At 32.4% G+C, this 23,270-nt stretch overlaps 2 protein-coding genes across 3 annotated transcripts; one reads left to right on the top strand and one right to left on the bottom strand.

Moving 5' to 3' along the window:
- Positions 1-14,798: 14,798 nt before the first annotated feature.
- Positions 14,799-18,772, bottom strand: LOC143304096 (venom serine protease Bi-VSP-like). The gene is made up of 8 exons (XM_076626434.1): positions 18,676-18,772; positions 18,450-18,604; positions 18,067-18,121; positions 16,317-16,412; positions 15,962-16,240; positions 15,618-15,886; positions 15,438-15,534; positions 14,799-15,275 (listed from the first exon to the last, which is right to left on the bottom strand). Exons 2-3 carry the CDS (start codon positions 18,579-18,581, stop codon positions 18,083-18,085), a joined length of 171 nt encoding a protein of 56 aa, XP_076482549.1. The 5' UTR covers positions 18,582-18,604; positions 18,676-18,772; the 3' UTR covers positions 14,799-15,275; positions 15,438-15,534; positions 15,618-15,886; positions 15,962-16,240; positions 16,317-16,412; positions 18,067-18,082.
- LOC143304095 (omega-amidase NIT2-A-like) lies at positions 17,230-22,628 on the top strand. Of its 2 annotated transcripts, XR_013060790.1 has the most exons (4): positions 17,230-17,371; positions 20,988-21,172; positions 21,565-22,281; positions 22,394-22,628. XR_013060790.1 is itself a non-coding variant. In XM_076626433.1 (3 exons), exons 2-3 carry the CDS (start codon positions 21,089-21,091, stop codon positions 21,745-21,747), a joined length of 267 nt encoding a protein of 88 aa, XP_076482548.1. In that variant the 5' UTR covers positions 17,230-17,371; positions 20,988-21,088; the 3' UTR covers positions 21,748-22,289. The 2 variants fall into 2 exon arrangements, 1 of the variants encoding a protein (XP_076482548.1); XM_076626433.1 differs by lacking the exon at positions 22,394-22,628 and having other exon boundaries at positions 21,565-22,289.
- Positions 22,629-23,270: the final 642 nt, after the last annotated feature.

Genomic DNA, 23,270 nt, shown 5'->3' with positions numbered 1-23,270 from the left:
TTAATGGCTTAGAAGGTATAAATGAATAGCTTAAATGTTATAAATTAATAGTTTAAATGTATAAAATAACAGTTTAAATGTTGTACATTATTGGCTTAGATGTTGAAAATTAATAGCTTAAATGTTATAAATTAATGGCTTAAATGTTATAAATTAATAGTTTAAATGTTATAAATTAATGGCTTAAATGTATAAAATAATAGTTCAAATATTGTAAATTAATGGCTAAGATGTTGTAAATTAATAGCCTAAATGTTATAAATTAATAACTTAAATGTATAAAATAACAGTTCAAATGTTGTAAATTAATGGCTTAGATGTTGTAAATTAATAACTTAAATGTTATAAATTAATAGCACAAATGTTGTTGAGAATTGTGGATCTTTGAAGTCGAAATAATGTTATAAGAACACTAAATTTATACTGAGGATTAATTTTAAAATAGTAATATATTTATTTCATGGACGATTTCTTATATATTCATCGATACACACTTGCACGCGTCTCACCACTTTCTTCTATACCCGACTGTTAACGGACTGAACAGTTTACATTCATCTGTTTTCGAGACGCCGCGCACACACATACATCCACACGCTGATATTCACATACAAGTATCTCTACTACACATTTAACCCAGTCCAACACAGAAAATTATACATATCTCAACAAATGTTATAAATTAATAGTTTAGACGTTATAAATTAATTGCTTATATGTTATATATTAATGGCTTAAATGTTATAAATTAATAGCTTAAATATTATAAATTAATTTCTCAAGTATTGTAAATTAATGGCTTAGACGTTATAAATTACTAGTTACAATGTTGTTATTTGATATTTTTTTTTATTTACCTTATATTTAAATTCTTCTTGGATGTTCACTGTCCGGAATTTCAGGCACGAAAGAGCTCACGCGCGACTTCCGCGTTCCTTATATATCTTGACAAGGTGTCGAGATGTCAATCAAACGTTAACGATCTCTTGACATAGCAAAGGACGGGTTTTCCATTATAACAAAATAAAATTGAACAATTTCTTAATTTTTATCGTAAATTGGCGCCTTCGACGATTTAATACGCTATCCATTTTTATCATTTTAATAGTTTCTACAAACTAAGACTAAATTCACACCTCCTTGATACTAGTTTTCGACTATCAATTAGTTTGAACAAAAAGGGAAAAGAGCCTAACGGCAGTCGATGACGTTACTGTGAAATATGTTATGGTATTTAAATAATCAGCCAGATAAAATTCATATTAATCATTATATTATATTATCGATATTCGTTCATTTACTCGTGCTAATTACAAAATAAAATGTTCTCTTTTCTTGAATAACACCTACATCACCGTCTGCGATATTTAAATTTCTTATTTAATGCTTATTTAAAAGTCAGGTACCTTTTTAATTCCTCTCAAGTTAAACGAGTAAATTTACTCGTTATAGTTGTAACATAAAATGGCTATTTTCTTCAATACCACTTGCATCGCTGTACGTGATACAAATATTAATTATGTATCGAATAATATGTACCAATTGGCTGTAATCGCGGTTAGGTATTTCTTCGTTTGATCTATCAAGAGATCTATTAGGCTATTAGCGAAAGACTTATTGATTCCTCAAAGATGTATCTTAACTTAAATCTTAAAGATTAACTAAATGATTATATTTGATTAGTGTTCGACAGTGTCTATCATATTCAGCCATCTTCTTTTATAATTGATACTGCTCGGATCAATTATTTTATAATAAATTGCAGATTATGCCACGGTATATTATAAGATATTTGTCTATAGCTCTTTTTTTCTAATTCATTGATTTTATTATTAGTCTCGTTGGTTTTTCCTGTGAGTATCTGCTGTACGTACATTGGAAATACATAATGGATACGTACATCATATATATATTTTAAAATATAAAAATAAAAAATTAACAATACTATTATAAATATTGCTATTATAATTAATTAATAATAATTTAATTAGATAATTAAATTAAAATAATTTATAAATATTTAACGTAATAAAATAAAATTTTTTAATAAAAAATTGAAATTTTTTAATAAAATTGATAAAAATTGAATTATCTTGTATATAAGTATATATTAATATATAATTATTAATTTTAAATATATTAATTTTAAAATCTTTATACATATATTTAATTTTATAAAAAAATTAAGATATAAATATAAATATTTTAACTTTAAATTGAAAAAAATGCATTATATATAATTAAATATTTATATATAAAAATTAATATAAATTATAAATATTTTATTATCTTGAGATATATAATTAAATTATTATTAATAATAGGTAATATTAATTTATAATTATTTATTTATTTATATATATATATATACGTCGGGTTTACATTAGAATTAGGGTGAGGGGCGTGAAACGAATCTTCGTTTGGGTTACACGTTGTCGTTATGCAATAGAGAAGACTGACTAGTGCAAATACGATTACCATAGAAGCGGACAAATAACCGTGGTAATTAGATACTCGAGAGACTAATGACAATGATCCTAGGTTCAATAACGAATCCTCGGGCAACGGGACGGTAGTCCTACGCACTCGCAAAAAATCTAAGTCGGATTCTGTGTTAATATTCGCTGACCGTAAGGAGTTAATCCTTTTTTGTCGATGAGACTGCAAGAGAGAGAGACTTTCCGAACCGGTGATACCCCAGAGGAAAAATATGACGGGGTGTGTCTAAGGACACGAGATCATCGGATTCGTCGGGGACATCCTACGTTCGGAAAGTAAGGGAAATTGACGCTGCTGCTAATTGGCCAATCTCCATATCGGTAGTTAGAAAAGGATGCTAGCCGCCCTTGAGGGAGTGTTGCTAGTGGGAGGCGTCGTTCGTGGAAAAATAGGTCTCTCCTGTCTTCCCGTAACTGGGACAAAGACTGTGTATCTGTTGAAGGATTTTAGGTAACTAGATATTAGTGTTTATGACGGTCCTCGGGCTAGCCGATCACGTACTGTGGAGACGCGTCGACATCTGGTAAACATCCTGCCCGGAGAATAGAATCTGCGTGTGGCGAGCTACGGGACAGAAACCGTTGGAATGTTTACTGCCATGTGCCGCTACAAATCTTTCTTTTAAGGAGAGCTATAGGATTACTTAATGCCTTTGTTAGATGGAGAGTTCGTCCCGTTGACCGTGTGACACCAATTACCTCTCAGAGAAAAGACATCGACTCCGGACTGTCGGACGCCAACGCCGCGACGCATCTTAGTCCCCATCAGAGATAAGGCCCCAACCCCGACTTTCGGACTCCTTGGAATCCACACCAAACCCCCCAACATCCCCAAGCCAGGGTGTATATAAGCCGAGACTTCACCCAGCCCGGGGAGTTCTCGTTCTAGTTGCTGTTCTTGTACAACACCCCTTTCTCTGTTCAACGTTATTCTACTGTAAGTGCCAAAGTCATAATAAAGTTCGATAAAAGAGAATTAATAGTTGGGCTACGACTCAGCTTTCTTTTCTCTCGCAACCCAAGTATCCATTTTACGTGACATTTTGGCGACCCGTGCCAGGATCCATCAACTTCAAGAAAACGAAATTACGCATTTCGGATGCGATCGACTGCAGATCAGCTCACTTTGCGTGAAAACGACTTCTACGGAAAGCGGACTACGGTCATCACCAAAACTGAAACTGGTCACGAAAAGAAGAATATTCAGGTAAAGAACTGGATTCTTTTAAATATTATCGTACTCGTCGCAATAGCTTCGCTAGTACAGACTCCAACAACAGTACAATAACCACTATGAGCAAAAAATCAGAAGACACATCTTCTGTTAGCCCTATAGCTACTGGTGTGGATCCAAGTATTCGGGCCATACTAGACGCTATGCAGAAGCAGAACGAAATCAAGTTAAGAAAACTGTTAAAGGAGACTATTAAAGCAGCGACTAGTCGGAGTTATCAGGGTAGTTTAGTTTCTAATACTTTGAACAAAAGCTTGGAGAAAACAGACGTTACTGTAGGAAATGAAGAAATGGTTTTGAAAGAATTTTCAAAAGAATTGCAGTCTAATGTAGAAAATTCTTATGAAAAGAAAGTATCAATTGACACCGCTTCACAGGATTATATTTTTATTAAAACAGACTTAATGTTTGATGTCAATAGCTCAACAGAATACCAGAAAGAGTCTGTGAAACGAAGGAAAGAAGATATTGCAGTATTGTATAATGATTTGTCACCATCTTTGTCACAAGATACTCAAAATTTACAAGAATGGTTTGACAAAAAAAGTAAAAGTTTAGGAGAAGCAGAAAAAGATCATAACAAGAAGGACAATATTTCAATGAGAAATATTTTGGACGGCGATACAAATAAAGAAAACCAAATTGAAACGAAGGAATTAGAAGCAGTTAGTAAATCAACTGCTGAAAATGATACAAAATCAATAGACAACGTTGAACAAAATATATCATTAGAATCCATACAAAAAGCAAGAGATAATGCTTACAATAATGAACATTTGCTTATAGAAGAAGACCAAATGATGACAGCGAAAAATGCGTGTGACACTACAGAATCAAAAACTTCAGCAGATCTTATGTCGAGAAATTTAGATGCTAATACACAAGAGAAGTCTTCAGAGAATAAAGATGACAAGAATCCATCTCCATCTATGTTAGATAGTAGTAAACGGAGCAGTCGTTATAATGTTGCTGCAAAGCCTGCTACTTCGCCAAAATGTGAAGAAATTGTTTATAATCAAACCAGACAATCAAACACAAATAAAATTTTGCGGAGCGCTTTAAAGACGAAATTAATCGAAGACAAGTCTGAAATAATTAATAAACAAAAGGCATCGGAAAATGTAGAAAATAAATTTGCCAAAGAAGAAAAAAGAGGTGTTAAACAAAAATCAATTTCAGATAGTGAAAACGAAACAACTGATACTCGTCAACGAAGGGAAGTTCTTTTAACGAACACAGCTAGTGATAGCGATAGGTATAAATCTGTAGAAAATGATAATGCAGTAACGGGTGTAATAGCAACTGATGAAGCGAAACATAGAGGCAGACCTAGGAGATCGGATAAAGTCGAAGTTAAAAAAGATGAAGATACAAGGAAGATCCTACAAAATGAGAAGGGTGGATTAGAAGAACAAAGAAAACTCGAAGAAGTTACAAAAGAAGAAACTGCAGAGACAGAAGTCAATTCAAAAGGTATATTAAATAATAAGTGCGATTTACTTGATACCGAAAGAGCTATTGAAATTAATGATACGGTTCAAGATATTAAATTTACTGAAGGTAGAAGCCGCACTCAAAATGATATGAAAGATGTAGTAGAAGATTCACAAGAATTATCTAATAAAAGTAAGTTATCAGAAATAAGGATTGCACTTAAGAAAATTGAATATACAAAAACTATTTTACGGAATAAAAAGAATTCATTAGAAAGAGAAAGAGGAGTAAGGGAAAAGAAGAAAATGTACAGACAGAAATTATTTCAAAAAATATATCAGATGATAAATGTGATTTGCTTTAGAAAAAAAAAAAAAAAAAATATTATCCACAAACTACAGTAGGAATTTATCTATTTTAGTGGGGAGAAAGAGAAAGGATAGAGGAGTTGATCAATAGACTGTGGATTTTGAAGCGTTTATGAAAAACTTACAATTTTAATAAAATATTCAATGTAAAGTCTTTGTTATAATATTCAGATAGATAGATGAAAAAAAAACTGAATTTGCATAATTACTCATGGCTTATTGATCAATCATGCGACTCGTTCAGAGGTAACTCGAGTTGTAAAGGCGACAATTTATTAAAAATGGTATATCTGACGTACGATGCATTTGCTTATGTTAAACTATTTAAATAAGTATAAAAATCACGCGAAAAAAAATCTACTGAAAATAATGTTGAACTAGTTAATAATAATAAATCATATAGTGAAACACAAACCTTAAATCAAGATTTTAAGTTCAAAAAAAAAAAAGAAGAAAGAAGTTGATAAAATGACAGCAACATGTAGCAGCAGATGAGAGAAAATAAGCCAAATTTCTAAAAGAAGAAACGATGCTCAAGAACTCGGAATTTCTCGAGTGGATATGCTAAACAACGAATTTAATGAACAGTTGAAAGAACGTGAAACAGCAATAGAAGACTTACATCAAATGTTAAAGCATCAATTGGAAATTCATAAAGTTACCTTAAATGAAGCAAGTTTGAAAATAGGAGAACTGCAGAGTGCAGTGTATCAATGTGCACTAAAAATGCAAGCGACGTGACGATTACTTTTAGAACACCACAAGCACCACGAAAACACAATCAAGACCAAACAAGATCAAGTTCAAAAGTGAAGTTACGTGAGCTTATTACTGCTAACGACCAAAAATTGAATTACGATCCCGAGCATCAACTCGCTGATCTTCAAGTAGAATGTTCCGACAAAGACAGGACGACACAAGAGTTCGAGAAGCACATAGAAGACATGAAGGAGGAAGTGCAAAAATTAGAATTGCAACTCGACGAGTTACAAAAAAAAGAAAAACACACACGCACGTAAAAAGAGTTCAATCTTTTGGAATACAAATTGAAGAACTAACAATAAAATTAGAAGAAATAACATAAGTCACAAATATGAAGTTGACTTGCTGGAACAAAAAAAAAGGCCAAACTTAATTCATGTGTTAGTAATTCAATGGAGGAACGTGAAGCTGGAGCTAAAGATGCAAAAGAGATAAAATGTAGTTCTTGAACCACAAGGACAAATAATCTGCCCTTCAATGTGAACTAGACGAACTAAAGGGTGAATATGAAAAAATGGGTGATTTTGGATATAAATATGAAGAAGAAACTAATAAATTGAAACTGGATTTTAGTAAAGTAAAAGATATGAACGAACAAAATAATTTTCTTAGAAAAGAACTGGAAAACGTCCAAAAACTTTCCAAAGATGTTAATAATCGCTTACTCGAGGAGAACCAAGAATTAAAAGATTCACATAGAAAACACACTCTTATTTGAAAATTAAAAAAAAAGAAAAAAAAACATCAGGAAGAATTAGGTGATATAATAAAACTTCATGATGAAGAAAAATATAAACTGATACAGCATTGGTGTTCTGTAGAATGTCAAACTGCCATAAAGGGTTACATTGATGGAAAAGTGCAGTAAATATTTAAATAACAATCCATGACTTCTTAAGTAATTGTAACAATCTTGATGTTTTACTATGGAACAACTAGATGAAGTGCACAGTGACATTAATAAAGTAGAATCATCGATAAAAGTAGATGTATCTTCTTCATTAATATCAGAATCAACGACTGATATTATAAAGAATGTGCATGATATTCCAGAAAATCAAAAAAAAAAAAAAATAAGTCACAGGAATGTACAGATAATACAATTCAAGATGGTTTAGTAGTAAATAAATGTGATGTAACAGATTTAAATAAAAACAAAAAAAAATTTTTAAAGTAAGGAAAGTAGTGAGACAGAGAGCATAAAGAACGCTGCGATTAATGAAGTAGAACAAGAAATAATAAATAAGGACCCACAAATTGATGATCAATATAAAAAAAAAAAGATGAGAAATTTCAAGAAGAGCAAGCAGAGAATACAACTGAGATTGGAGATCATTCAAGATATGCAGGTGACACATCTTTAGATAAAGAAAGTACGAACGATGTTGAAATATTTAATACAAATGAGGGTGAACAAAACATTGAGAAACACAACGTTTGTACAGTGTTAAATATAGATACAGTTAGTGTTACTAATGCTCAGTGTCAAGCATTAATTAAAACACTTGGTGAAACTTTTGATGATAAAGCCCAAACATTGCATCTCACGGATACAGACACAGATTTGTCTAAACTAGTTGATAGTAGTTCAGAAGTAATGGTACTGACTGTAGAAACTATTATATATTAATGATATGAATGAAAGTACAGAAGAAAATATTGTTTTAACTGTACATGAAAAGGATGCTGTTGTAAATTCCAATGAAGAAAAAAAAATGTTTCTGCAGAACAAAAAGGAATGAAGAACGCTGAAATTGTAAATGAAGAATTTAATTCGATAGGTTAAGCACGAGAAAGTGATGGAACAATTATAGAAGTAATTTCAACAGAAATTGTGGCCCAAGAAGTTTCTGAAAATTGTAGCCGGAAATACAATTATGACATATTAAATCATACAAAGACAAGAAACGATTCTATAACTCCTATTACCTCAGGAGTAATTAGTGATCTAGAAACTGCAGATGACATTGATACTAAAGAAAAGAATAACAAGAAACAACAAATGGAAATGGCAAGATTGATCTTTTGATAGTTCACATAAAATTAATGTAGAAAAGAAAATTATTCATAATAAAATTGTCGTACTTATACATGTTGCTAATACAGAAGGAAGGAATAAATCTATAAGTGAAGCAGATAAAGTGCGCATAACTAACAAAAGAAGTGTCATTCAGGATATCTTTGATGATTGGGGCATTGAAAATGCAGAAAATGATAGTCAGTCGGTATCCAAAGCTCCAGATACTGTGGAAATTGAATTGAAAAGTTTACTAAATGACACAAAAACACGAACTATAGAGGAAAGCACAGTTGTACTGGTCGAAGAAGAAATTACATGCATGGAAAAAGAACCAGTTGTAGATGCTGAAAAGGCTTTAGAAGTTGCTAAACAAAACAAAGAAATGCAAGTATCAAAGGAACAACTGGATAACAATCAAACTATAAAGAAACAACAAGATAGTATAAAACCATTACTCAAAGACCACTAACTCATTCTATATCACAGGCTGTTAGAAAGTCTACAAAAGATTCAACGCGTGATACTGCGGCATTTCGTCAAACTTCGCAAATTATCCCTATTAATCGTAGTCGAAATTTAACCAACCAACAACCTTCACAGGTTGAAATAGCAAAAGCATATACCACGACGAAGAAGAACAAGTACAAGTCGAGCCAGTCAGAGTCCAATTCCATCGCTCCATACTGAGGAAACACTAAGATTTTGGAGGACCAAAATCAATCTAAAGAGGGGGGTATGTGACATCAATCACATCTCAACCTACATCAGTGATAATACATCGACGGTCGACTTTCGAACACTTTTGGACACATCACCACCTTATCATCATAGCATACACCAAGACTGTGACGCACCTTAGTCCACATCAGAGATAGGATATGGACCCCCGACCTTTGGACACTTTTGGATACATCACCACCTTATCATCATAGCATACACCAAGGCTGTGATGCACCAAAGTCCACATCAGAGATAGGATATGGACCCCCGACCTTCAGACACTTTTCTACATCATAACCTACACCTATCCCCTCAACATCCTAAAACCAAAACGTATATAAACCGAAACTTCACCCAGCTCGGGCAGTTCTTGTTCCTCTTCTAGTTGCTGTACTCATACAACCCCTATTCTCCGGTTCGATGTTATTTTGTAGGTGTTTATAATAAAGTTTTATAAAGGAAAATAAGTAGTTGGGTTACGACTCAGCCTTCTTACTACCACCCAAGTACCAACTTTACGTGACAGGAGCCGCCTCGGACCAAAGACTGATAATATAGGACTTGGGTTAAGTAGTAGAAAGGTAGTCGCAATACACTGTGTGGTTTTTAATAGTTCTTACACACGGTGTGTACGCGAACCTTTCCCACCAAACTAGATTAAGAGTGGGGCCGCTCCACTGGGATACGTCGCAAGAGAGGGTAGGAGATCCGACCGGCCTTGGATACAGTGTCCGGCCGTGGGAGGGAGGAATCCGTCTTCAATGTCTCTGCCATGTACATAGCTTTGTTTCCCCCTCCTTCCATTGTATCTAAGGCATGAGCCTGCTAGGTAAGCCTTACTGATGAGTCCACTAGCAGGCTCTGGACGAAACACACTTTTTTTCTTCTTTTTCTCCGTCTTCCTTCATATATCCGTGATAATTGTAGCCTGCTGGCTGTAGATGTCGCTTGCCGGGGTGTAGTACTGCTGTATTTCCTTCTTATTTAGATGTCGTGGAAGAAAAATCGGACTTTGGAAAAGTACGAGGCGCCGGGATTTGAACCCGGGATCCGAACGTTTGTACTCTATGGCGCTAACCACTGCGCTGCCGTCGTCCGACACTAGTTGGTTTCGAGTGGTGAGATTTGCGTTCTCGTGTGCCGCCACGAGAGGAAATCTCAGTGTGGGTGTGCTTTCTGAACGAAGAACGCGGATTCGTTGTTCACACTTTTCGTTAGGAAAGTGAGGGTGCCCATTGATTATAGCCAACGTTAATGAATGAAGATAGGAGGAGGAAGCCTCCTACCAACGTGGCTCGTGGGTGACATTGTTTATTGGAAAAATAACTACCCGCTTTCTCCGTTATTTGTAAGAGTGCGCAATAAACCTAAGCATTGTTCTAAGGACCATCCATAAACCGAAAACACTTACAGGGTTAGAGATTCCTTCAAGCTATTAAGATTACGTCAAAGGATTCAGTTTATAGGATATAGTATGTAGTAGATCAGTATATAGTATAAAGTTTCAGACGGCGCACGGACCATCGTACGCGCCGTAACAGAGAGAGTTATAAGAATATACATAAAATGTAATTAAACATCGCAAAAGTAACTTAATTAGAAATGACTAGAATGTATGATGTATAATATAATGAATTCAAATTGTCTAAAAAATATTACAAATTTATAGAGATTTTACTATAAAATGTTTTTAGCAGAAGCTGATACAGTTATATAGCATTTTCAAGCATTTACGAACATTAATGTACGAATTTGAAATTAGCAATATTGAAGCGCGGTACTCGGAAAGACGAATGTACATGGATAATTGTATGCACTAATCAACGATACGGTTATAATTGCATGCTTGATAGAAAAATATCATCGTAAAATTGATATGATTTCATGGAAACGCGTCTAACTTGGTATCTCGAAAGTATCTTAAGCAAACTAATTAGCGTGCCTGTTATGTCTTTTAAAATGTAAATTAACATGTAACAAAGAAACCTTCATCAATTTGATTCGCTTCAAACTGCGCAAATAAGTAGTATAAATAATATTTGTGATAAATTTGGCATCAATTCCATGTTTCCTTTAATATTTGCCTTTAGAAAGTTCAATTCGTGTCACGATTATACAAATTACTAAAAAAATGTCTATATTAGTAATTTATTTATTTTGCATTAATCGTGACATGTTAGTTGCATTATGTTATATGTAAACTACCACAGAGGAGAAATGATAATCTTTCAGTTATTAGTTTTCTAATTTTAATGTCATTTTATGAGTACTTTAACACGAGGTACTTGTAAATGAAAACAACCAATTAGGTCTAAAAACATAAGCCTGTTACCAAGACTCTTATTAAATTGAACAAGCTTTTCAAAAATCGAACGTGTATATTAACGCGAACTTATTATTTGACTGATTTGACTGACATCCGAAATTGGTGAGATCATATGAAATTTTGCTTTTCGCGGTTCGGTGTATAAGAACGCGTCACCGATTGCTCAACTTTCGATATAAAAAGCGGATCAAGTCTACCGGATTATCCTACAGACACGCATTAATTCGTAAGAGTTAGTCTCATCTGGATAATAATCTGGATAATAATTATCTGAAGAAACTTTCAACGTGAAAATATAAAATTTTCATTGATTACATATTGCGTTCGCCATAATTGAAAAAATGGTAAACCTTCGATCTCATCTTTCTAATACACATTTTCTTTACCTCGTGATAAATAAATTCTTGGAATTTTAGGAAAATTTTCAGTGATCATTTTAAGGAATTTGACAAATTTCCAACGAGACTATGTGACACCGTTAGGTAAAAGTGATTCAAATGTAGTAGCGATATTAAACGAGAAATCTATAAAGGTGTCATTAGAAATTCTAAGAATGTCTCTGCATCTTTCTCTTAGGTATCACGCCAATAGTTTTCATTACCGTGATGTAATATTTATCATGCTTATTTTGTACGTAAAACGAATCGTTGGAATATTCCCGAAGCTAACGAAGCATTTCCCAAAAGTTAAACCGAAGAAATTAACGCGAATAGTTAAGTGAAATTTTTCCATTAACTTGCTGACCAACCGGCAAATAAAAAATCATAAAAATTGTTTCAATGTGTTGAGGTCACGCATAACTTCTTTTTTCATTGACGATTACCAAACAGGTAAAATTTCGAAATTGTACGAAGGCCACGTGACCAGATCGTATTGGAATTTGAAGTGCATGGAAAAAGACAACTCGAAGTACAAACCTTGAGCTGTACTACTCGAAGTACAAACGTGAACTAATGGATGCAGAAAAGCAATTAACGCCAAACATCCGAACAGCATCTTGGAGCCCGTCATTGTTCTGAAATAAAAGAAGTGACGAATTAAAAAGACGCAGGACTAATAATAATAAAGGAAACTTAGTTCGTATTATAAATTGAATTTACATTAGAAAAGAAGCACGATCAAGCGAAACAGATCGTAGAAATGACAAATATCATCGATATACGTTTCAGTGTAATTTCACTTTTGAAAATTATTTAGTTTAATACGATCGTATTCATCGCTCTGAAACTTTCATTGTGCTGCAATTTGTGCTGCGTCTTTTTAATTTCTCTATCTTTCTGTGTTTTCGGAAAAATTACTTGAAAGATTAAGAATTGCTTGCCTTATTTTATTTTCGATTAGTTAGGATTTGATTATTCCAGGTAAGCTTTATTATTTATAACAGGTTTTATCACTTGTTTATTATTTAGGAGTTTGTTATTTTAGGATTAGTACCTTTTAGGATTTCTTATCCTTCGAGTTTCTGTTTCAGATATCTAGGTCTATTTCAAGATGTTTTATTACATTAGGATTATTTATTCGATTAAGATAATTTAGATTTATGCTTTAAACGTATTAAACACGCGGTAATTTCAATGTCTATAGCCTCGAACGTGTTCTGATTAGTTGTGTCATTGTCTGTGACATTGAAATCACAAAAATCCATTGCAAGTGTGCTGTCATGCAATGTGGATGTAATTGGGTTTTTTGGGTATTTCCTGTATCATCTGATTTGTACAGTACTATTTTAACGCAAGGACAGGAAACTTATTATATATTTCCCGTCCATTATTTGAATCGTTGTGAAGTGTAACGAATTATATTCGATTCGAGGAGATGTTAATGAATTACTCATTTCATATGTAATTACATGGAAATAAAAATCATTGCAAAAATAATTGATCTAATGACAACGGAATTTCCAATATTTTTTTGTTTCGTCACGTCTTTTTCATAATATATCTTTTATAGGTACGTGATTTATTAATCGTTCGAATGGAAATAATTATTCGTATAATATTCAAATGATTCTAGCCATAAAATAAATTAAAACGATACCTGTCAATGATATGCAATCTGCGTATGACGTCAACCTCGATCTATGCTTATACAAGAAATTTTATCAATCAATGACTAGATATACAATAATCAAATATTATAAAATTTCCTGAAAACCTTTAGGTGTTAATATTAAGGTGTTAATATCTTTAATATTTGCAAGTTATTGTTTAGCGCTAATTAGTTAGAATGTAACAAGTGGTGTACCAGAATTGAGATAATTAAGCCACACGAACAATCTTATTTAGATCTTTTTAATTTTTTAATTCTCTTTTGCTCTAATACTTCGTAAAATTAATCTTCATTAGCTACTACACTTCATAGAATAACAAGAGATAATTTTTCTTATATAACGTTTCATTCATAAAATCTATCATTAAAGTATATCTTCATAAAAATATCATTCCATACTAACGGTATATTTGGTGTCATACGAGATAACAGTTACCAGTGATGACATATGTAACTTTATAAAGATATCTCGTTTTATTATATATTAAAAGAATGTACTCATTGCTGCTATATTTCAGATGAAAAAAAGGAGGCAATGATTTTACAGTAAAATCGTTCGTTTACAACTGATTCATTTACATTTCATGATAATACTGTGCATTCTGAATATGCTATGATTTGGTTTAAAATAATAAATAGTCCATTCTTGCATACTATTGCTCCAGCTTTACTTGTATTTTCGATATTGGTATAAATAGAAAGACAATTAATGTCGTTCGAGTCTATTTTCGGATCATTTATATTACGTTTAATCCATATAGTTATTATATGAGACATAGTATCGTAAAATTTGAAAGAATAAAACGTTCGTACAGGAAGTACATTTTATAAGAACTCCAACAAATCTGCGTGTGCACCTAAAATACAAACTGATAGTGATTGTTCATAAGTTTATATAGATTATCTAATGTCAATCGAAGGTATCAATTCTTTTTCTCCATAAGAGTACTTTTTCATTTATATGTGTTCAAAAATACATGTGTTCAACCGTGAAGCATATGTCACCTACAACGAAAGAGTTTTCCTATACTTAATATTTCCTTTATATACCTATGAAAGTCTATTCTTCGCGTAGTATGAAATTATGAATAAATCTGGAATATTGTTCAATCTGAAAAGAAAAATAACTTATTGACATCATTCATTGATACGAGATTCAGAATGTTTGTTTTGTCTTGCAGAAAAAGAAGGCAGCCCTTTCTTTTAATGTGAAATAGAAAGCGAAAATTTGAAAACAGATTTTTTGGAAATTTACTTGCAAATATCGTTTTCAATATCGTGATTTTCTTCCCAATGGTACTGTACTTTCAAATTTTCCAGTATCCCTCTAAAAACAAAAAGTCGAACCTCGTTATTATTAACGTAGGCATTATAAGGAAGAGAAGTATTAGAAAGCAGCTCCTTTTTATTATGGATTTCTTTATAATCATGTAAATAAGAAATTCCGGAAATTTTTTCCTCAAGAATTTAATTCTTGTGTTTTGATTGATAATTATTACACTGCATACTAACTTTTCGCATACTGTTCGCGTCTAACAATTTCCTAATAATAACTACTTCAAAATTACATATGTTCTTGCACGAATTCAAAAGTACGTATGATACAATTACAATTGATTCTAAAATAATAATTATTTGAAGATATTAAGATACTAATTAAACGTTTCACTATATTTCAAAATCTGGAACAACAAATTTTTATTTATAAAAAATGAAACTGTGGTTATATATTCTTTGTCATGATGCTATTTCTTATTACCATGTCGACATTTTTTAAAATTCATTTTGTTATCTCTACGCAATATGAAAATTCATATACTGCTTAATATTTTTTACATATTATCCATCCACCGCATGATATCTCCTGAAAAATCAAAATATTAATGTTATATTATTACAATGCTTCTTAAATTTCAATTTTTGACAAATTTGAAATCCAATATATTTTGCACAATTATTATTTATCAAAAAATTCTAAGTTAGTAACTTTCTTTTCAAATGGCAAATAACATATACTTTGACTTACCTGTAACTTTTTGCTCCTAATCATCATTTCCTCTTATAGAACATCATTATTGTTCTTATAATTACTACCAGTGTCATAGATATTGTAGTGGCTACAACTGAATTAATAGAAAATGATAAATAACTGTGTATAGCACTAACACATAACTGTGTATAACAATGACACATAACTTTTACTTACATATCAGTCGATAAGGGATTACTGTGATATCCTGTTGATGTTTCTTAAGGCACTTGATTAGGTGTGATACGGTATCATTCCTTATGGTATACTGTAGATAAGTATTTTAGAAAATGACAAGAATAAATCTAAATTATTCAGAGGTTCCAGTTTCGGCTTAGACATAAATACAGGACCATTTGCAAAGAAGAAAGGGTGCGTTTCTACAGCCTCGTTATAGTAACCATGAATACCAATCTCTGAATTACTGGTTAGTAAACATAAATATCCTATAAAATTTAATATATTTCTTTAATTTTTAATACATACATGAGTTAGTAGTTCTAAATTATGAATCATCCTACCTGTGATATTACACTTTTCCTTATAATATCATCACTCAAGTGAACAACATTAAGATCATGTAAACCATGTCATCCTATCTTACTGTGAAGATACTTAGTTATGTTATCTAACATTATAAAAATATCATCAAATTCAAGTCCTTTTATTCACATCACATGGCCACGACCATCTGGTTCTTCGTTATATAATGTTCTAAAATTTGTCGTACATATAGGATGTACAAACCGTGATATCAAGGTATCAGTTCTTCCTTCCCAAGGGACAGTTTCATTAAAATTCTGATAGAATTAAAAATTAATTATTAATATTCTAACAATCATATATGTTAAATACATTATAGTCAACGATATATACCTGAGCGAATGTAGGGGTGATTCCTTGATAATTATAAATGTCATCAGCCCACATCATTGTGCCACTTCCTTGTACTCCAGCCTCTAGATTAACAGCCTAAACAAACATACAAAATTTTATAGAAGCTGTACAAAATATAGTATATACGCGCAATATTGAAGCGTTCAAGGGGATATAAAGGTAATGTACATCACATACACGTGTACTCTCATGCAACAAAGTACAATTAGATTTAATAGTATAAGCTCTTTTATTCATCATAATAGATTGGAAATTTAAGTGTCTTACGAGGGTGAGTAAAAAGTTACCCGCTCTGTCGGTGTAGAATTTATTTTAAGCAATTGTCAAAAAAGACATACATCATTTTTTGACATAATCACTCAATTTCTGTATACACTTTGTCCATTTGCTGAAAGACCTTCGTATTTTCTCATTAAAAAATGTTTTGGGCTGAGCTGCGAACCACGAATGCATCGTCGTCTTCACCTTTTCATCAGCTTTTTCGGCATCCATCTCGCACAAACTTTTTAAAACCCAAATCTGTCGTGCACTATTGCATAAGCAGAGCCGTGGCTGATTTGCAAATGATTTGCCACATTATCCAGCTTCACTCGTCTATTCCATAGAGCATAAGTTCATGAGCACGTTCAATGTTGTCATCATGGATGTGGACGGGCGTCCAGCTGTTTTTTCGTAACACTTGTGCGATATTCTTTGAACTTTTGTGCCCATTCAAACACACTTCGTGACAAAACACTTTCTCCATAATGTGCATTAAATCTTTGATAAATATAGGCATCAAACATAACCTCCGACCACAAGAAACGAATCACAGCATCCTGCACTGTTTTCCTGCAAATCACCATTGCAAAGCGCCATTACTCGCGCAACGGTCACAAACGAATTGACGTAACACAATGAAACCTACGCAGCAGCACTGAACAGATATTGACGTCATACGAAGAGTGCAGATGGATCAATACGGTCGACAGAAGTTTTAACTATCTGGAGTGCGGATAAATTTTTACCGAGAGTCGTATAGGAATCTATAATCTGTAAGTACACCTTTGGCTGAATGGAAATTTCTCTTACATATAGTCAAAAATGCAGAAACAGTGTATTGAATTGGAAAGTGATAAAAAATAAGTGAAGTTTCGAGGTTGCATGTGATTGCTTGAGTACACAGGACGTTTTTAGCGAATAAAAAATAATTTTGAAAGACACGAGACTTATCTTGTATTTCATGTACTCTCTGTGTCCGAATTTCCAGAAGCTCTCTATCTTATGAAGTGTTTTAGATTAGCCGGAAAATTTTGTATGTACATACAAGAAGTATACGATCTAAGTGGAATATTCCATTATTCTCTTGATACAACAGAAACGAAATTTACAGAACTTCTCAGAAAGTTGGTTTATTATTACCAAATTAATAGAATTAATATACGTTTATCATCTTTACATACCTAAGTCGTGGAGGTTTATCGTGCGTAAAAAATTAGTGTCGTTTCAAAGTTACATTTCGTACATTTTAAGCCTATAATTTGTAACGTACAAAACAATGTAAATTTGAGCTGTTTCTTATCTCCACAATAAGAAAATCCAACTTTACGTTTTTTACACAATGATATTTATGGAACAGTAATATCATATTATTGCATCGCTTGGAGAATGAAGTCAAGGTACGATGTGACCCTAGTGTAAACGCTGGGATACCCAGCTGTGTCGCACTTATAAGCATAAGACACAATACCTATTAAATACGAGGTTCATTCATGTTGTATCAGCAGTGGTCCGCCGCGGTCAGCCTGAAAGGATCGTTAAATTTTTAATCAAAGATACTGAAATATATCGATCGAATTGTATTGAAATTATACTTATATACAGTAATAATCTTCTATTGATTTGTGTATTGAAATACTCCAATTTATAATGTACATGTTATATGTATTTTGAGCAAAACTAAGATTAGAAGGAAATTAGATTAAATACCATAATGAGGTGTGAGAAGCGGGCAAGACTATTAAATTGTGTTTATCTATTATTTCTAATGTTTAAGACGTCGATTTGATGTTAATTCGAATTGACGTGTCTTCAGATACCGTATAGTTTGTAGTAACTCTATAACTTAATTACCGTACAAGAATCCTCTCCACCCTGAGCATGTTCGGCGCATATTATACCATCAGTGATATCAGGTGCATTAGGAAATTTGGAATAAGCTATTTTGCATTCGGCATTCTTAATCACTGGCATTTGTACTTCCATTAATGCATTACGTCGTGGTCGTCCTACGAAGAAAATAAGAAAGATATTTAAGACTGGAACTGTTTAATTTTATTATAAAATTGATATCACTTACTATATCTTAATGCTCCCCATCCAGCAACAAGGGGGTTATAGCCGACGAAGTTGCTCTTTCGTAGGGGCTCTTTCGTACAAATGGGATATACGTACCCTGAAAAATAAAAAAATAAATGAAAATGCAGGAAACGAATGACCAAAAGTATGAGAAAGAATTGTACACGCTTTATGACACAATATATGTGTACAGTAAGAAATTTCAGGATATGATACTTCAGTAATACTCAATAGCATATATATATATATATATATATATATATATATATATATATATAAATAAATAAATAAATATATATATATATATAAATATATATATATATATATATATATATATATATTTGAGGACTTACTCGAAAATGGCACCTCCTCCACCAATCTAAGAATGGCAATATTATGATTGTGTATGTTTTCTATTCCATCCATATGTGCACAATGTGCTGCGGTCAAAACATGCCTAGCCGATATCAGGGAACCTCCGCACTTCCATAGTGGTTTGTCTGGGTTTCGGGGATTACGAAAACCTAATGCAGCGATCCATGGCTAAGCGCCTAAAATGCAATAGTCATAGTTGTGAATATACATAATTTTTTCTCACATAATGAGTAACAACGATTATTACCTATTCGATATTCGATCATACAGCAGACGATAAGTACATACGTACAAATACTCTGAAATAGAGATTTGATGAAGACAGAAATTAAATTTTTATTCCAGTGGAATACAAATTATTAAATAATTCTATATAATTTCTATTTGAGCTATACTGAACTATAAAGTTCAAACGTGTAATTTCTGCCCTAACAGTTTTTGATCTCTATCCATATTATTACTCCTATATCAATTTTTTATTTCAAGCAAAAAGATACTCTTCCTAACATGAAGTAAAAGAAAGAAATAATTCAAGTTAATAAGTAAAGTTACTACTGATAGAATCATAGCATTATTATTTAGTGTAATTGAAATGTACATTGATGTGCTGTTTAATGCCTTTAAAGTTCATTCTTTGCAGTAAATGGCTTATTATTAATCGGAAAGAAAGACATAAAACGTACCAAGTTCAGCTGGTTTACCATCGACCACCCTGGTATGAGAGACATTGCTAAAACCACAGTATGGTGGTCGCAAAGCCTTATACTTATACACAGTTTTTATTAAAATTTCTCTCTTCTCTTTGTTTGGATCGTTCGGACAGCAAACGATCGTAACATTGCCCTGGTATCTGCACACTGATCGTCTATAAAAATCGGTGGCTGTACGGTACTGTTATCTGCCATATTTCTTGCAGAGGTTTACATTTTCTGTAGTCAAGGCACCTGCCTTCTTGATTGTCCGGTGTGGTACATTCTGGATCAAACAATTTTAAAACATTTATACAGTTCAAAGATGCGTAAGAAAGCGACACCGATTACTCAACTTTCGAAGTAAAAAGCCGATCAAGTCCACCGGATTGCCCTACAGACACGTATTAATCCGTAAGAGTTAGTCATCATGTTGATAATAATTATCTAAAGAAACTCACGTGAAAATATAAAATTTTAATTGTTATATTAATAATTTAATTATAATTTAATAATAATAATTTAATTTAAAATGAGTGAGGGCTAGGAGATCATTTGGATCGGTGGAGATAGGAGTTAGCGGGCGGGAATTGAGGACTGCTTCTATTTCTATGATAAGAATATTACGGTGTTAAGCTCATATGTTTCTGTTTCTCCACTCGCGCTGCGCCATAATATCCTTTGATATTTCCGATCCTCTGGTCGTACGAGAAATTGCCGATACATTTTCTCGATGTCGCCAGTGAGTACGTACTGATGAGCGCGGAATCTAATTAATATACAAAATAAATTGTGAATTGATTCGAGAATATAGGATTTCCCCATTTTCATGATTATCGTGATTTTTGTATAAATATATTTTTTAACATACTAATAATTAGGTACTTATAAATTAGTATTATCAATTATTTTGCATTTATAATTCCGCCTCTAGTATAAGTGTTAATTGAAAACTAACTTTATGTTTCAAAAAGTACTAGCAAAGTCGTTGAGTAACAAGCCACTGATGCTAACACAAATAGCATTGTCGTAATTAAATATTTCTAAATATTCATTTTTCATTTTGAACCTGTAGAAACAATTTATTATATATACTATTAGCTAAGTAATTGCATATTTAATTAAGTCGAAATATAAAACTTAGTTATTTTAATAATTTAGAAAATAAAAAACTGACAAACATTTCAATTTAATTTATGGTTGGAACAAAAGACAGTTATTTTTCATTAATTGAAATATTGCAATGCAGAGTACTTTCCAAAATACGCCGAGAGTATTCCTGATGGTGAAACGAGCGTTGCTTCATCGAACGCAGCTAAAGAAAAAAACATCTATGTAGTTGGTGGTACGATGCCTGAAATAGAGGGCGATAAATTGTACAATACCTGTACTATTTGGGGTCCCGATGGAACGTTGATAGCAAAACACCGAAAGGTAAGTAATATATTCCTTTATGGCTTTGAATTTGAAAATATTGGGGTGAAGAAAGTGACTCTATCTAGGAATAATTTAGGAATATACATATGTACATACGTATACTATAACCAATTCTATAATTTACGGTTTATAAAATACGTTATGATACGGGAAACGCCCATTTTTGTTGTAATGTGTTTGTTGTTGTATAAATTTTTCACATACGAAAATACTTATTTTTTCTCCTTTTTAAACATTATTAAATGATAAGATTTTTTAATAAAAGAAAGTGATAAAAACGCTGTCAGTTATTAAATAAAAAATAATTAAAGTTTAGGAGTTGGTAACTTTGATATTAAATTACAAAAGTTGCAGCAATAGAATTAGCGACCACATTTTTATGTTATTAGGTACATCTATTCGACATCGACATTCCTAATAAGATTACTTTTCGAGAGAGTGATTCACTCAGTCCTGGTAACTCCCTAACGACGTTCGATGTGAAGGGCTGCAAAATAGGTATTGGCATTTGCTATGATATTAGATTCGAGGAAATGGCACGCATTTATCGGAACAAAGATACAGTAACTTAATCGATCAATACTTAACTAGCAAAAAATTAAATATCTTTCCTAAATATATTCTATATAAAATTAATATAATCTGTAACTCTGTATAAAAAGAAGCTTAATTTAAAAAACCAGTATATTTGCTGAAAATGAAACAAATAAAAGAATTAAAAGCACAATAAGAGGACTGTCCTCGCATATTCAGAAATGATGGAATGTGAACCGTGCAACTACGAAGTTAATTGGTATTCGGTGGCTTCATATTTCCTGCTTCTCTGGGTTAGGTTGCCAAATGCTGATATATCCAGCGGCATTCAATATGACCACTGGACCATTGCACTGGTCATTACTTCAGCGTTCCAGAGCGAATGATAATCAATTATACGTTGCCTGCATATCACCGGCTCGTGTTCGTTAAGCAAGTTACGTCGCATGGGGACATACACAGTTGACCAATCCATGGGGAAAGATTCTTTACGATTTGGAAACTCAAGAGAATATGGCAGTCACCGATATCTGTAATTTACAGCTTAAAATTAAAAGCGAGAGATCCATGATGTAATTAATTTTTAGCCTCGTTAATTTATCGATTTAGCCATCTTCCTCTGTATTTGTTGAATTTATTAGTAAGCATTACTTATTACTTCGTATGTTTCTTTTTTTCTATCAGATCTAAAAGTTGTTGAGGAAGTAAGGGCTCAGATACCTACAGTTTCTCAGAGACGTACAGATTTGTACGACACTGTCTGTAAGAAGGAGTAACTCTACACTAAAACAGAAAATGTTTTTTTATAATATTTCTACTACCATATTCTTTTTTTGTGAATTATTACTAATTTCTTATCATTTGTACTAAATGAATGACTCAATTAAAAAAACCAAAACGTTATAAATAATAATCTGTATATCCTGTGTATCAACATGTAATTGGATATTATAATAATATAGGAATGCTATAATAATATAGGAAAATAATAATATAGAAAAACACACATGCTTTTAAACACCTTTAATATCGATCACATAAATTGTTATAATTCACAATGATTACGCATACATAAAAGACCCCTTGATAGTAAAATTTACGATCAAAAGGCAATTACGTATCGTTTAACAACATTTAATTTATAACACCTTTTAAACATTTAGACAGATTAACACATAACACTTCTTATATATAAACATCAATTCGAAGTTATCAGCTTGGAGAAATTGGTCGATTAATACCTGTAGATTGTCTGTCTCGATGAAAGACTTAAAGAGAGCAAAAACATGATAATGCCGCTAATATAATATTCCTTCTTTCTTGTATCTGTCTGCCTCTCAGGTCGTTTTACTAATTACAATAAGTAATTTCGACTTCTTTGCGCTCTCTTTTAACGCATTCGAGACCGAAAGAAATTCATATCAGTCAGTAGGCAAGGGTATAATATACATATTTTATATATAACTTATGTTGTTACGCCGCCTAAAACATCTGCACGCCAGCCCGCGCGACCGGACAACAACCGACCTGCGTAACGTCACTTCGACCCTCAATAAACCTA

The sequence above is a fragment of the Bombus vancouverensis genome, unplaced genomic scaffold, assembly GCF_051014615.1.
Source record: "Bombus vancouverensis nearcticus unplaced genomic scaffold, iyBomVanc1_principal scaffold0022, whole genome shotgun sequence".
Taxonomy (NCBI): domain Eukaryota; kingdom Metazoa; phylum Arthropoda; class Insecta; order Hymenoptera; family Apidae; genus Bombus; species Bombus vancouverensis.
Note: the sequence above shows the minus strand (reverse complement) of the source record. Positions and strands in the feature narration are given on the sequence as shown.

Excerpts from the sequence above, each read along its gene's own strand:
- LOC143304096 (XM_076626434.1), bottom strand. The coding sequence starts at position 18,581 with ATGGAAGTACAAATGCCAGTGATTAAGAATGCCGAATGCAAAATAGCT. Across the intron at positions 18,122-18,449 it reads GTGGAGAGGATTCTTGTACG|GCTGACCGCGGCGGACCACT; the intron begins GTAATTAAGTTA and ends CGATCCTTTCAG.
- LOC143304095 (XM_076626433.1), top strand. The coding sequence starts at position 21,089 with ATGCCTGAAATAGAGGGCGATAAATTGTACAATACCTGTACTATTTGG. Across the intron at positions 21,173-21,564 it reads TGATAGCAAAACACCGAAAG|GTACATCTATTCGACATCGA; the intron begins GTAAGTAATATA and ends TTATGTTATTAG.